Source organism: Megascapheus bottae, chromosome 7, assembly GCF_031878675.1.
Source record: "Megascapheus bottae isolate mThoBot1 chromosome 7, mThoBot2.hap1, whole genome shotgun sequence".
NCBI lineage: Eukaryota > Metazoa > Chordata > Mammalia > Rodentia > Geomyidae > Megascapheus > Megascapheus bottae.
Genome location: NC_143515.1, coordinates 22,057,699 through 22,074,073, shown reverse-complemented (window position 1 = coordinate 22,074,073; position 16,375 = coordinate 22,057,699). Strand labels below are relative to the sequence as shown.

The 16,375-nt window shown below is 44.3% G+C and overlaps 1 protein-coding gene across 1 annotated transcript in view; it reads left to right on the top strand.

Annotated features, from left to right (window-relative positions):
• Positions 1-1,551: 1,551 nt before the first annotated feature.
• Positions 1,552-16,375, top strand: part of Rpia (ribose 5-phosphate isomerase A) — a 31,324-nt gene continuing 16,500 nt past the window's right edge. Inside the window, exons 1-3 of the mRNA XM_090336114.1 lie at positions 1,552-1,904; positions 9,629-9,689; positions 11,766-11,821. Of these exons, the coding sequence (XP_090192240.1) occupies positions 1,620-1,904; positions 9,629-9,689; positions 11,766-11,821 (402 nt within the window). The 5' untranslated portion in view covers positions 1,552-1,619. The remainder of the gene's footprint in view (positions 1,905-9,628; positions 9,690-11,765; positions 11,822-16,375) is intronic.

Below are 16,375 nucleotides of genomic sequence, written 5' to 3'. Positions count from 1 at the left end.
CCTGAGTTCAAGCCCTATGACTGACCAACCCGCTCCCCAAACAAAAACAAAAACAAAACAAAAAAAATGATCAAAATTATGTTCATCTGTGTCTGGCCAAGTCTTGTACCACGTTCTAGCTTTCATCTTTCTACTTGTTATCTTTCACTTAAGTCACAGTCTTAAAAAAAAAAAAAAACAGCCTAAGTCTCAGGGACAAAATTTAACTTGTGCTAGGATATTTTCTTTAATCCACTATGTGGCTCCAGTTCTTTATTAAAAGTAAGGAGAGCTGGTGAATTTGAGCCAAATCACATTCATTATTATTATTTACCATAAATGCCTGTGATGTTAAAACACTCATTGCATGTCAGCATATGTATTTATACTCATGTCTGAGTTATGTATTAGCTCTACCTCTTCCTCTTTCTCTTTTTCTGATACTGAGGTGTGAGTTCAGGATCTTGAGAAAGTCCAAGGACAGTGCCCAAGCATTGAGTTCAAGCCTGAGGACTGGTTAAAAAACTTTTAAAACCAGGAGTTAGGAGCTCAAAACGGTAATTCTACATACTCTTGGGATTGAGATCCATCGAAAGCTTTTTTGGAAGTCAACGAAGGAAAAAAAAAAAGTTCTAGAGACTTCATTTCTTTTAAAAACAACTGCCAAAAAGTCAGTTTGGGAGGGCTACTGAGAAGGTTGCAGTTCCAAGCCTTCTCCGTGAGACATTAGTATTATTACTTTGGTGCTGGTCCTGGGGCTTTGAGCCTGGGTGCTGTCCCTGAGCTCTTTTGCTAGCGCTCTACCACGTTTGAGGCACTGAGCCACTTTAATTGAAGACCAGCATCTCATGGGGACTTTTCTGTCCTAGCTGGCTTTGAACTGTGATCCTCAGGTCGCAGCCCCAAGTTTCTAAGATTACAGGTGAGAGCCACCAGCTCCCGGCTTAGAGATGTCATTTTTCTTTTTTTGTCGGTTGTGAGATTTGAACTCCGGGCCTGGGCGCTGTCCCTGCGCTCTACAGTTCAAGGCTACCGCCCTACCCCTGGAGCCACAGGGCCACTTCCGGTTTTTTGGTGGCTAGAGGTAAGAGTCTCACCGACTTTAGTGCCGGGCTGGCTCTGAACCTCGACCCTCAGATCTCAGCCTCCGGAGAAGCTAGGATGACAGGAGTGAGCCACCGCGCCCGGCTTCGAGGTGTCATTCTTAAGCCGGCTTTGACGTCAACAGACTCACCTTCCTGAGTCTCGTTCAAGGGCACTGTCTCACCCGTGGGAATGGGACAGGGTCATGTCTACCACCCCTTTTTCTGATGCCGGGACAGACAGAAAAGTCCGTGGCATTCATCTAACGTTGGTATAGTGCCCTGGGCAGCAGTCGCCAATCATCCATACCAGTCGCTGCTTGGACTTTACTGACCCCAGGGCCCGCTTCCGTCGCGGACAATTTGCATAACTGGTCGAGGAGCACTGTGGGGCTAGTAGTTCACACTACGGCCATGGCTAAGGGTTGCTGATGTCATAGAACTACAGCTCCCAGCAGGCTGCACGCAGCTGGACGCGCAAGCCGCTGGCGTGAGCGAACAGACTTCCGGAAGAACGGGTGGGCGGGACCTCAGCTGGGGCTGGTGCGAGGCGTCGGGATGCAGCGCCCCGGGCCCTTCAGCACCCTCTACGGGCGGGTCCTGGCCCCGCTGCCCGGGCGGGCCGGGGGCGCGGCCTCTGGCGGAGGCGGGAACAGCTGGGCCCTCCCGGGTTCCCTCGTGCAGCTGCCGGGGCGTGAACAGTCCGGGACCCGCAGTGGTACGGGCGGCGGGAGCTCCAGCGGCCCGGATTCCCACAGGGGTTGCCCGGCCCAATCCACAATGTCCAAGGCCGAAGAGGCGAAGAAGCTGGCGGGTCGCGCGGCCGTGGAAAACCACGTGAAGGTGAGCAGAGGGGCGTGGGGAGCCTGCCCTCGGCGGGATGGGTTCGTGTGGGGCGTCCTGCCAGGGAGTGCCCAGTTCCTGGAAAGACAGCGGCTGCGTGAAGGGGGACACTTGTCGCGAGTTTGGTCTGTCTTCCCTGCTCCGCAAAGGCCTTTTCGCTGTGGAATCTGTTGCTGTCAGGTCTCCTGAGAACTGTGGTTTCCAGAGACTCCTTGCACCGCTGGAACAGTTTTCATAGTGGAGCCAGATGGTGTCTGATGTTTGGAGTGGGTGTTAGAGGCACTGACTGGGTGGCTTCCTTGTCCACAGTTGGAGAACAGTGAGCCCCGGGGCTGTCTGGAAGTCCCACTCTCACTGTCTCGGGAAGCCAGTAGACCATAGGTTTGCGAAGCGCTCTGAAATTTCACCCCAAGGAAGCTGTTAGGTTGGCGCGCGCGCGCGCGTCTCCGAGTGTACACGACAGAGGGAAGGGAGCGATCCAGCCAGAGGGGGAAGTCGGGACTTTGAGACGTCTGCCTTTAACCAGGCCCGGAGCACACTTGAAGTCTATAGAACAACGTTCTTCAGAGTGGAGTTGCAGAAATGTTTAGAGGTTACCCAATGAGGTCGTGACCCTAGTTGGGTGTTAAGTGGCAGGTGTGGTGCTGTTGGTAAAGTCTTGCAACCCATGTGGGTATGCTGTCACTCTTCTAGTTAATTGTCTTTAATGATAGTACTTCAGCAGAAGCCGAGGGCAGTGTTTCTGCCCTGTGTGGTGGACTTTCCTGGTCCTTAGCCTTTTGTCTATTTTCTGTTTCTTAGGCAGCGTTATCAGATCCCCTTTTTTCCTCAAAGGAACCCTTTTCACATTTGTTAATGCTTCACTGTATAGAGCATCGCCTTGACAAAGATGATGCCTGAGGACCAGTGTTAGGTCCTACACGACACTATTGTGTAGAAGCGATGTTGAACCCAGTCATTCCTGGGCCATACTCTAAAACCAGGTCCATTCCTGCCTTGTTTTGTGTAGGTCTGGTTTGCAATAGGAACTGCCTTAGAATTAAGAGTGACAATGTAAAATAATTAATTTGACCCTGTGTTTGAGAGTCAGTGCCACAGCTGTAAAATTTGGAACAATAAGCTGATATTTGAATACCTGCTTAAGATGATTTGTTCATAGATGGATAAATTAAATCTATGCAGTTCAAAATCCCTACATCTACCTTATCCTGTTAGTGAATTTACATTAATATCTGATGGTACATGTGTCCCCGACCTTTGATTTATAGTTATGTGTTTGGCTAGGTAAACATCTGCAAGCCTTCATCTCAGGTTAGAGCTCAAAATGGAATTCAGCCATATAACTCAGAGAAGTTATCAGGTGATCCTGGGGAGAGCTCCACTGGCCTTCTATTTGTCTTTTAGAGTTTGTTTCAAGACCTAATTTTTGCTTGCATTTTTTCTTTAGCTTCCATTCTTTACCTAGTAGGTACTTACGTTGGTCTTATGGTCTAGTTATCTGCGTTTCTGCCTAGCTCCCTAAAGGGTAAGCCCCTGGGTGATAGCCAACCTTACCTTATCTTCTTCATTCAGTGTTAGCCATAGTGAAACCTCATAAAGAATTGTGTAATGTGACCCTTTGCTCAGAATTTCTTGGTATACAGTTTCCAGACCTCTACGCATTGGTGTTCTAATGTGATGATTATTTTTACTTCTGGGTAGATGGTGATCCTGGAGAATTCTCAGCTAGGTTGAGCTGGGAATGTGGCTTAGTGGTAGAATGCTGTCTAGGAGGCCTGAAGTCTTGCGTTAGATTACTCATACCACATAAACAGAAAAAGCTGGAAGTGGTAATTCAAGTGGTAGAGCACTAGCCTTGAGCACAAGGAGGCTTAAGGACAGTGCCCCATTGGGTTCAAGCCCCAGGACTAGACTAAAACAAATTAAGTAAAGTTCTCAGCTGGTCCAGATATGCCTGTTTTAGAGGGTGATGGTGGCAAAGAGTGGTGTGTGGTTGCTTAGGTTGAGTTACCAGAGAGAACTAGACCTGCCCAAGGCCTGTAGCCTTATCTCTGTTTTGTCTGTTAACTCTACATTTTTTTCCCCCTCTTCGGGTCCTGGGGCTTTGAAACTTTGGGCCTGTGCTGCCCTTGAGCTTTTTGCTCCAGGCTAGCACTCTACCACTTGAGCCACAGCTCTGCCTCTGGCTTTTTTGTGGTTAATTAGAGATGTGTCTCACAGACTTTTTTGCTCAGTCTGGTTTAGAACCTTGATCCTCAGGTCTCAGCCTCCTGAATAGTTAGTATTATAGGCATGAGCCCCCTGCTCATGGCTGGTCTTGCTTTTGAATTGTTTAGCTTAAAGATGCTATTGAGCAGTGGTTCCATTTGGTCTGCAGTGTTTGTAATGTTAGCCCATTGAACAAGGTATATGAATTTCTTTTTTACCAGTCCTGGGGCTTGAACTCAGCACTTGGGCACTGTTATTGGAGACTTTTTGCTCAAGGCTAGTGCTCTGCCACTTGAGCCACAGCACCACTTCTGGTTTTTTCTGGGGAATTGGTCCTAGAGCTTTGTGCATGCCAGGCTCTGTTCCCGGCCCAGGTTTGTGAATTTCTGCTGTTATATATGACATGTGACTTAGTATGGCTCATTAGAAGGGCTTTCTGCTATAAGGCTACCTCACAGCTAGCCTTTGGCTACTTGAAGTTAGCCAGTGATTTCTAGGTTTGTCATTTGATTCTAGGGGTTATTAGGAACACAGTTTTAAGAGCTTTGGGTCTTTCAGGCCCCTGAAATTCTTGGCTTTTTCTAGAAGCCAAAGATCTTTGTAAGATAAAGTCTGATGCACCCAAGTTCATCTGTGCCACCTGCCTTCTAGGAGCCTGTGCATATATGGAAATGAGGAACTTAGTAATGGAATTATTGTGTAGCTAGTGCCCCCAGCTTCAGTTCAGGTGTGAAAGTCTGGTTAAATCTTCCTAGGCATTGTGAAGATAAGACCTTTTATTACTTGAAGAGATTTTACATGTTGAGATATTTAGCCATTTAAGGGTTTTTGTTTGTTTGTTGTTGTTATTGTGAGCCATGTGATGACCTTGTGATGGTCCACATGCTTGCCTGAAGGCCTTCCATCCTTACAGGTGGAATCTGCAACCTCTGATCTGATAGCTTAGGTAACTCCTGTTGGTGCCTTTGATGATTTTGGAACTGCGCATTAGTAAACAGGTTTCTATGAGATTAAGAATACAAAAACTGAATCTAGGCTCTGCTGGTTCACACTCTTAATCCTTAAGAGATGACCTGGAGGATCCTGGTTCCATGCCCTTGAAAGTTGGAGAGAGACTTAACTAGTAGAAGGTCAGCCTGGAGGCAGAGGAGAAAGCCAGCTAGAAGCCAACAAGCTGAGCAATCTCCTGAGTTTAAGTCCTACTGAATCCAGAAATATAGTTTTCTTTAGGCAGAAGAGGCCTGCTGGAAGCTTTATTTATTTATTTGTTTGTTTGTTTTTGGTGGTCCTGGGATGTGAAATTAGGGCTTCATGCTTACTTGGCTTGTTTGAAAGCATGGTTGGCTCTCTACCATTTAATCCATGCCCCCAGCTCTGCTTCCCCCACCTGCCCGCCCTTCCTTCCTTCCTTCCTTCCTTCCTTCCTTCCTTCCTTCCTTCCTTCCTTCCTTCCTTCCTTCTTCCTTTCTTTCCATTTTTAATTTTTGAGATGAATCTTATGTACTTTTCTGATTGGATTGGCTTTTAATCTCTATCTTCTGGATCTCAGCTTTCAAAGGACTTTAGGATTATAGATGAAGCAAACTGAAAACTTTTTGTTATTGTTTTTATGGGAAGAGATATGGTACTGGAGTTTAAATTCAAGGCCATAAGTCTGCTAGGCAGGCACTCCACCATTGAACCACACAACTCTGGAAGCTTTTTAAGTGTTTTGTGTGGTTGCCCAAAGGTATTAGTTATTTATTTAATTTTGTATGTGTTTTAAAATTCTCTTTGCCTGTTGGTTATTTTGCTAATGTTTTCTAATATTGGATGTAGTCTAGCTTTAAAAATCACCTAGTCAAGTATGTGGCCGAGGGGCTTACCCCTAGATATTCTTGTGGTTTTCCTGTTGTGGGAAGTACGGAGTTTCTACTGTTGAGTCAGTTTGTTTTGAGGGGCTTCTGGGACTTTTCTTTGGCCTGCAAAGAAAGTTTCAGAGTAGACTTTCCCTTGCTAATGAATTGTTAATCAGTTGCTGAAACTCTTAAGAAATTTAAAAATATAGTGCTCTTTCAGCACTTCCTGAAATTCTTTATTCAAAGTAAAGTTGTGTGTATGTTGGTGGGCAGTTGGGTAGATGATTTTTCTTTTTTTTTTTTTTTTTGCCAGTCCTGGGCTTGAGCTCTGGGCCTGAGCACTGTCCTTGGACTTTCTCAAGGCTAGAACTCTACCACTTGAGCCTCAGCACCACCTCCAGCTTTTTTTTTTTTTTCTATGTATGTGGTACCAAGGAATCGAACCCGGGTCTTCGTGCATGCTAGGCAAGCACTTTAACCACTAGGCCAAACTCCCGGCCCGGTAGATGATTTTTCTAAAAGGTAAAATTTTGCTATGTATGTAAAATGGAACATATGATTAAAAAATATGTGTGCATGTTCTGGTCCTTCAACTTAAACTCAGGGCCTGGGTGCTGTCCCTGTGCTTTCTTTCCCCCTCAAGGCTGATACTCTATCACTTGAGCCACAGCTTCACCTCTGGCTTTTTTTTTAATGTTGTTTGTGGGACTTGAACCCTGGGCCTGGGTGTTGTTCCTGAGCTCTTCCGTTCAAGGCTACTGCCCTACCCCTTGAGCCATAGTACCACTTCCAGTTTTCTAGTGATTAACTGGAGGTAAGAGTCTTCAGATCTCCTTAGTAGCTAGGATTACAGGTGTGAGCCATTGTGCCCAGCTCTACTTCTGGCTTTTTTTTTGAGTGGTTTGTTGGAGATAAGAGTCTTACGACTTTTCTGCCTGGGGTTGGCTTTAAACTAAGATCCTCAGCTCTCCTCTTCCTGGGTAGTTAGGATTGCAAGTATGAGCCACTGGCCCTTGACTGCTTAGTTGTTCTGCTTTTCTTTTCTTTCCCTTTTTTTTTTCCCGTTAAATTAATGAGGGAGCTGAAAAGGAGTTAGAATCCCTTCACCCATGTCTTAATTTATTTTGCTGCTATAACACATGAGGTTGGGTTATTTGCAATGAAAATAAACTTGTTAACTCACAGTTCTAGAGGCCGGGAAATACAAGGTGCTGGATGGCATCTGTAAACAGGGCATGGGCAGTTTTAGGTGGCAGTGGAGGGCTGAGGATTAGTCAGTAGGTAGATATTGGTGCCATGGTGTGGCATCCTGTAGAAGTGGAACCTCCATGACCTAATTACCTCCGAAAGGTCCTACTTCTTTACACAGATGGCCTCTGCCTTGCAATGGTTTGCAATATATATATATATATATATATATATATTTTTTTTAATTTTTGGGAGGAGTACTAGGATTGAATCTAGAGCCTTGCCACATAGCCCTGACATACTAGGCAGATGCTTTACCACTTAAGCCATAAAGGCAGACATTTCTGGGGGGTGTATGGGGTTTGAACTCAGGATCTTTCACTTGATGTGCCATGTGTCTATCACTTTTTTTTTTTCCAGTCCTAGGGCTTGAACTCAGGGTCTGAGCACTGTCCTTGGGCTTTCTCAAGGCTAGAGCTCTACCATTTGAGCCACAGCACTGCTTCTGGCTTTTTCTATGTCTGTGGTACCAAGTAGTTGAACCTGAATCTTCATGCATGCTAGGGAAGCACTCTACCACTAGGCCAAACTCCTGGCCCCTAGAACTGATTTTTATAAGGTTTTGGAGATAGGTTCTCATTGCCTTTATTACTGACGCTGGCCTTGAACTTATGATGCTCTTGCTTCTATTTCCAAAGTAGTTGGGATAACAGGTATACTCTACCAAATCTGACTGACTTAACAGTATTTTGATGTATATATATTAATTAGTGTTACTCTTCAATTTATGGTGGATTTACTGGAACATAACTTATTTTAATTTCTTACTTAGTAAACAGTTTTCTGTAAGTTAGAGCCTGTTCTATAGAGTTGTCAAATGACACAAACCCTGAAAGGTCAAATACTGCAAGTGGTTCCTGTCAGGTAATTTCTTGCTCACTTGTAAATTATTGTGTTGGATTAATTTCTAAAGTGGGGATAGAGGGTCACCAAGTCATAAGACTGTTATGAGACTTTATATTAACATTTGTCAATCATTCTTGATAGATATTTAATAAATGGTAGCTGCTGATTAGATGTTATTTGTTATGCCATAATTTGGCTGGAGGTTGATCCCAGTAAGTTGCTTAGGAAATATTAGTTCTTGGCAGTAGTCCTAGGCCTTTCTTTGCTCTCATGGACTGACTGTTCTGTTCATAGGGGCCTTCTACTTTTCTTAGAATGAATGCAGATGCAGTATATTGACAAGGGTTTCTTGTTCTTTGTATTTAGGAAGTGCTCCACATCTATTGCATATCATGTTGCAGATGGAAACTCTCAGGCCTTACTGCTTACTAGTATAAGCTTTAGTTCTCTTCCCATTTTCACTGAGGCATTCTTGGGGGAAATAGGGACCCTGTGGAATTAACTGGACAGATACTGGTGAGATTTACTATTTTGAGATTACTTTATATCCTTACTTCTTCTGCTTGCTTTCTTTTTTCTTGTCATTTGAGGGATTTGAACTCTGGGCCCGGGCACTGTCCCTAAGCTCTTTAGCTCAAGGCTACCACCCTACCCTTGAGCCACAGCACCACTTCTGGTTTTCTGATGGTTAATTGGAGATAAAGAGTCTCAGGGACTTTAGTGCCCAGGCTTAATTTGAAGCTTGATCCTCAGATCTCAGCCTCCTGAGTAGCTAGGATTACAGGCATGAGCCACTGTGCAGGGCCCTCTTCTGCTTTCTTAGAAAGCTCCAGATAGTGAATCTGATATGTCCCTAAAGTTTCCGTAAGCTGCTCCCACAGTTGAAGGTCCCACAGTGGCACAGTTGAAGATGTCAATCCTCTGACTTCACACAAACTTGGTTTGTGGAAATCTTTCAGTGTTTTCCATATATATATATATACTTTTTTTTTCTGGCCCTGGCCTTTGAACTCTGGCCCTGGGCACTGTCTATAAATTCCTTTTTCTCAAGGCTAGCACTCTACCACTTGAGTTACAGAACCACTTCTGGCTGATTAATGGAGATGGGTCTCACAGACATTCCTGTCCAGGCTGGCTTCAAATCTCTGTCCTCAGATCTCAGTCTCTAGGATTACATGAATGAGCCACCAGTGCCAGGCTCTGCAGGCCATTTTTGTGAGGCTAATCTAAGTAGTTGTAAAGTTACTGTGTTGTGTAAAGAATGGAGCCAATTATTTTGTTTGGTGGAGTGTGTGTGTGTGTGTGTGTGTGTGTGTGTGTGTGTGTGTGTGTAGTGGTGTTATTGGCAATGTTAGAACGGAGAGGAGGAAGGTTCTGTTGATTAATTGTGCACTGGACACTGGATACCAGAATAAAGTGCAGTTTTGAGGTTCAGTGGTTATGTGCATGGAAAGTAGGCACAGTACCTGCCTTGTGTCTATGATGGTAAATTGTTCTTCATAATTTTTACTTGTAGGAAGTAGTCTGAAGAGGGAGTAAAATGCAGTATTAATGAATTTTGTTTTCTCTTCCTTTTTTCCACAGAATAACCAAGTGCTGGGAATTGGAAGTGGTTCCACAATTGTTCATGCTGTGCAGCGGATAGGTATGTTTCAAAGCTATAGAATGCTTTGTGTTTGGTCATGGGGTGGGAGATAGAGAATGGGAAGCAGTGGGCACAGGTTTGCACTTGCCCATCTTAGCTCTTGTTATGCAGATCTGGAAGAGGGGGCTGTTTGCCTGAGGTCAGTTGAGTGTTTCTGCACTTTGGAAAAGAGGATTCTTGGGCATTTTTATCCATACTGGGGGTACAGTGCCTTTGCCTTTCCAAGTCTAGCTGGAAAGGCTAAATCCTAGCAGAACTGTAGTAACCTTTGGTGTGTACTCCCATTAGGAGTCCAGTGTTTGGTCTCCAGCTTCCTATGGTAAACAGATTTGAGACTAGAGTAGGTTTGCCCTGTGTATGAGAGTATGGGACACCGCTAGTTGGTGGTTGGTCCTGACTTCGTACTGTTTGGGTTATGTGTATGCTTAGGAAGGATTTAGGAGTGGTCAGCCCCATGGCTGTTCAACTGGTTCTGCTGCCCTGCTCTTTGTTTGTGAGAACAAAGCCTGGGAAGGCTTGCCCAATGCTGATCTCTTCTAGGTGCTAAGGGTCAGGGCCCAGGAGGCACAATCTGGGTTCTCTTGGCTATTAAGAAGTTCTTGTTGTGGCCTCTGGGAGCCACCTTACTGGTCTAGCTGAAGCTATAGTGCTGAATATCTTCCATTTTAACCAAGAATGTGGGGATTTAAGGAGAGCGATAACTATGATTTTGTGAGTGGCATCCAAATGTTCCATTATGCAGACTTGATGATTTAAAAAACTTGATGTTTTAAGAAAACAGTTTTGGGCCGGGAGTTTGGCCTAGTGGTAGAGCTCTTGCCTTGCATGCACGAAGACCCGGGTTCGATTCCTTGGTACCACATACATAGAAAAAAGCCGAAAATGGTGCTGAGGCTCAAGTGGTAGAGCTCTAGCTTTGAGAAAGTCCAAGGACAGGGCTCAGGCTCTGAGCTCAAGCCCAGGACTGGCAAAAAAAAAAGAAAGAGAAAACAGTTTTGGCCTTTTAATGAATTACTTATGTTTAAGTAGTTTTACAGAGGAGTTGCCATGTAATATAGCTTATAAATATTATGTGTCTTGATCATTGTTACCCCTTTCAACAGTCTCACCCAGCTCCCCCCCCCCCTTCTCTCTCTCTCATGCCTGTATGGGGCTTGATCTCAGGGCCTGGGTGCTATCCCTGAGCTTCTTTTGCTCAAGGCTAGTGCTCTGTCACTTGAGCCACAGAGCCACTTCTGACTTTTTTGAATAGTTTATTAGAGATAAGAGTCTCCTGAACCTTTCTGACTGGGCTGGCTTCCATCCACAATCCTTAGATCTCAGCCTTCTGAGTAGCTAGCTAGGATTACAGGTATGAGCCACCAGCACCTGGCACCTAGCCTTCCCTTGCTCTTTCCACCCTTTCCCCCATTCTTCTTAATTTTGTAGGATATACATTGAATTCTTCACTGCATTCTCCTTCCCTTCTCTTCTCTTTCCCTTGGACCCCACCCCATACCTTTCAAGGAACCACTTCCTGCTGTTTATTTTTTTGAACTTTGCCTTTGCCTTTTTAGGGAATTAAACTATCTGAGTTCTCCCTTAATTCTACCATATTTCAGTTAATTCATTTGTATTCACTTGCATATACCCACCAAGGTATTTATGTATACGTTGATCTTAGTAAATGCAAAAGTTAAATTCAGACTTCTTTTTGGAAAAGGCAGTGTATGGTAATAGCCAGGACTATAGGCTGCTATGATCATATCCACCACTAATTGCCTCAGGTTCCTTGTCTGGAAAATAAAGGTAATTGTAATTTACCTTTTGGTTTGTTAGGATTAAAAGAGTTCATTTACATGTTTTTAGCTGGGAACACTGAGATTGCTCTCTCTGTGGTCAGTACTTAACTTTCCTAGGTGTTCCAGTGCCCTCTCTACTGGTGTATACAGTGAAATCATTAGCTTTTTCAATAAGGATGGGACACAGAATAAAAGGCAGCTGTCAGCTGGAGATAGGCCTTTCCCTCTGGTCAGATTTGAGCAGATGTACTTGACAAGAAAAGGTGAGTCACCAGTGTGACTTTTGTCTCCACAGCTGAAAGAGTGAAGCAAGAGAATCTGAACCTCGTCTGTATTCCCACTTCCTTCCAGGTATGTCCTGTTTTCCATGTTGCATATTGGCAGATGCTATCAAATCTGATTCTGCTATGTGGACACAGAGCTTTGTGTTCCATACTGTGGTTCTGGTAAGAGAGTCAGGAGCAGGAGAGAAGTTTATTGACTAGGATTGCTTTTTAGTAGTAGGGTTTCACATGTGTTTATTTATTCCATTAAGCACTGTGGAATATATAGAAATGATTCTATGGTCTCTATCCTCAAGGAATGTTATCTTCATTTATAGATGAAAAAATTGGAGCTATTGCTTGCTTGACTAGCTTGCATGAAGCCCTGGGTTGGATTCCTCGGTCCCACATATACAGACAAAAAACAGCTGGGAGGCCGGGAGTTTGGCCTAGTGGTTAAAGTGCTTGCCTAGCATGCATGAAGACCCGGGTTCGATTCCTCGGTACCACATACATAGAAAAAAGCCGGAAGTGGTGCTGAGGCTCAAGTGGTAGAGCTCTAGCCTTGAAAAAGTCCAAGGACAGTGCTCAGGCCCTGAGCTCAAGCCCAGGACTGGCAAAAAAAAAAAACAACCAAAAAAAACCCAGCTGGGAGTGGTGCTGTGGCTCAAGTAGTAGAGTTCTAGCCTTGAGAAAGCCCAAGGGCAGTGCCCAGGCCCTGGAGCTAAAGGGAATTAAGCAAAGTGGTAATAATAATACTATACATGGAGGGATTTTTTTTTTTTTTTGGTGCCAGTCCTTGGGCATTTTCCTTGAGCTGCTTTTGCTCAAGGTTAGCACTCTGCTGGAAACACAACTTCACTTCTGGCTCTTTTTGGTAGTTTATTAGAGATAGGAGTCTCACAGATTTTCCTACTCTTTTAAACCATGATCCTCAGATCTCAGCCTCCTCAGTAGCTAGGATTATAGTCATGAGCCATTGGCGTCGAGCAGTATATACAGTATTTTGGTTTCATATCTAATGTTCTTCCATTATACAATACTAGGGACTGGTGGAAAAAAGTAGCTAAATACAATGATGAAGGTAGCTAAATACAGTGAATGATTAGGAGAATGCAAACTTTGGAAAGTAAAGGGATAGAGATAACTCTCTTGTTCATATGACTATGTTGAGAATTCTCCATTAAGGTATTTCTTACCAGGTACCTGTAGCTCACATCTGTAATCCTAGCTACTTGAAAGACAGATCTGGGAGACTGTCATTTGAAATTAGTGCAGGCAGAAAAGTTTATGAGACTCTGTCTCCAAAATAATCAGCTAAGAGTAGAACTAGAAGTAGTTCTGGTGGTAGAGCTCCAGCTTAGAAGCACAAGGCTCCAAGTTCATACCCCAGTATTGATTAAAAAAAAAACAAATAAAACCAGTTTTTAATTTATTGAAGAGCTTGATACCAGTATTATCTTTTCTTTTTTTAGAGGACAGTCACTTTTTATTCATAAGCAAATCACAACAGAGACCTCCATCACAAGCAGCCTATTACATCCCCTCCCTGTTAATAACTAATGCAAAGTTCAAACTTGACAGAAGCCTAGATTAGTTCAAATGAACCCAAATGCTCAAAAGCCTCCAGACAGAAGAAAAAAAAAAAGCAGGGGATGAAGGCCTGAGAGTCACCAGTCAGGGAGAAGTTACTAAGGGTCACATCTCAAATCCCCTAGACTCAAATGTTCCTTTTTCTGTTCCACTACACATGGCAAAAAAGTAGCTGATGCTAGCTGAAGGAGAATGATAAGAAAAAGTCTTTAGAATAAAAGTAATTCTAGTGGCTTTGTGGAGCCATCCGTCTTTCATCTCTGTCTAGGGCCAGAGGCAGTGGCTGATATGAAAAGGGCTCCAAAGCTAAAGCCAGAGTTAGGGACTCTAGGCAGGCCTAAATTCCAAGGATTCCATGTGTTAGGTCCAGTCACTCATCCCAGTGTGCCAAGTAAAGTGCTGAGTGCTGGTGAAGGCAGAGGAGGACTTACTGCATGGCACAGATGACCACAGAAAGAGGCAAAGTAGGGGCTGGGAGTTTGGCCTGTGGTAGAGTGTTGCCTAGCATGCACGAAGACCTGAGTTTGATTCCTCAGTACCACATACATAGAAAAAAAAGCCAGAAATGGTGCTAAGGCTCAAGCGGTAGAGCTCTAGCCTTGAGAAAGTCCAAGGACAGTGCTCAGGTCCTGAGCTCAAGCCTAGAATTGGCAAAAAAAAAAAAAAAAAAAAAAAAAAGGCAAAGTAAGCACTTCAGCTCATCTTCTGCCATCTTTGGAGTGTAGACATGAACATTAGATTGAAATAGATAAGACTTGGGGCCAGGCATCATTATTAAACAGTCCTGGTAATGGTATGTCTGGGCTGGTCATTATCTTAGTCTTTGTTTTGGGAGGGGTCTGAGGCTGGCTGTCTGGTTCAAATAAGCTAGTCATTAATGGCTCAGAACAGATTCAGATATAAAAATGGAGATGGGTGCTTAGCATTTCTCCTATTTTTAGCTAATTTGTGGGTCCAGGTAGAGTCAGTGCTCCCGGGACCCCTGCAAAAATAAAAGTGATTTACTAGGTAAGCAGGATTACACCTCAGTGGATGCTGTAGGCAGTTGCTTTGAAAACTGTCAGTTGGACAAACCTAGTTTTATCTAACAAGGTGGGGTTATAAATGGCAGGAAACTGTGGGCCCTCCTCTTATGGCTACTCCCCAGAGATTAGACTACTGCTTCTTGAGTGTGGAAAGGAAATTGCCTTTGCCCAGTGGCATTCTTTTCTCCTCCCAATTTAACCTTGGGGGAGTGGGCAGGCTCCTTAGAGCCTTTGTTTAAATCCAGGATGTGTAGGCCATTATGTTAATCATTGGTTTGGAGAGTGAGCCTTCTGGGGGTTGTAGTGTGACTTTTTTGGTGTGGAATCTCTCTGGGTACTTGTCTTTTGCTGATCTTACCTTCCTGTACTAGCAATCTCCCCTCAAGAACTCAAGACTGAATTCTTCCAGAGGTAAGAATGATGAGGTGAATCCGACTGCTTCCCAATGATAGGGGAGAATGGGGTTTTCCTTGCTCAGAATCTTGCTGTCAGTCAGTATAAAGGAAAGTCAGTCAGGCTTGGGTTGAGACAGCTGCTGAGAATGGGGCATTTCTGTTGTCAGTAGGACTATGGTTGTCAAGAAAGGAAGGGCTTCTCCTAGGCATTCCAAGAAGCTGGAAGCCCAAGAGGACCACTGATGTTGCCCAAGTCTGAGGCTGAAAGCTGCAGGTGCAATTTCTGGTTCACAAGCTGAAGAGTCTGGTATCTCTAAGGGAGAGCAGCAGCAGAAACCACCCAGCATGAGAAGGTTGCACTTGCGTGTGTATGTAAATGAGCTTTCCCTTTCTTTCACTTTTCTTTCCTTTTGGCCCCCAGGCAGTTGGATGGTTCTTTCTGTGGTCAGTTTGAGTCTCAGTACTCGGTTCATTGATCTGTATGCCAGTCTTCTGAGGAAGAAACACCTTTACAGACATATTCAGAGGCATGGTTTTCCAGGTTTTTTTTTTTTTTTTTGTCATTTGTGACACTTGAACTCTGGGCCTGGGCATTGTCCCTGAGCTCTTCAGCTCAAGGCTACCACCCTACCCCTTGAGCCACAGCGCCACTTCTAGTTTTCTGGTGGTTAATTGGAGATAAGAGTCTTAAGCACTTTAGTGCCCGGGCTGGCTTTGAACCACAGTTCTTCAGATCTCAGCCTCCTGAGTAGCTAGGATTACGGGTGTGAGCCACTGTGCCTGGCTACATTTTTTTTTTTTAAGCATCTGTTAATGTAGTCATGTTGACAACAGCTAACTGTCCTAATGGGCTCTCTATTAAAAATCAATGTATTTATGCTTTTAAGAAAAAATTCCTGGAGCCTGCAGTTTGGCCTAGTGGTAGAGTGCTTACTTAGCATGCATGAAGACCCAGTTTGATTCATCAGTACCATATGCATAGAAATGCCAGAACTAGTGCTTTGACTTAAGTGTTAGAGAGCTAGCCTTGAGGAAAGCTCAAGGACAGTGCTCAGGCCCTGAGATCAAACCCAGGACTGGCAAAAAAAAAAAAAAATCCCTATTTTAGTTTTATTTGTATGTGTGTGTGTGTGTGTGTGTGTGTGTGTGTGTGTGTGTGTGTGTGTGTGCGCGCGTGCGCGCTGGTACTGGGACTTGAACTCTGGGCCAAAGTACTGTCCTCTTTCCCATTCATGGCTGATATTCTACTGTTTGAGCCAAACCTTCACTCCCAGCTTTTTGGTGGTTAGTTGGAATAAGAATCTTACAGACTTTCCTGCCATGACTGACTTTGAACTGAGATCTTATCTCAGGATGACAGGCATGAGTCACAAGTGCCTGGTGGTATTTGTAATTTTAAGGAGGTTTTGGGAGCCTGGCGACAGTGGCTCACTCCTATAACTCCTAGCTACTTAGTAGGCTGAATTCTGAGGAACTCAGTGGCTCTAAGTTCAAACCCCAGAGCACACATACACAGGTTTTGGGAAAAAGTGGAGCTACAACAGATGTGCAGATTGCTGTCTGTTAGCTGAAAGGTTATGTTTTTAACATGGTGTTCTCCTAGCTCACTTGTGTTTTTCTGTTTGTCCA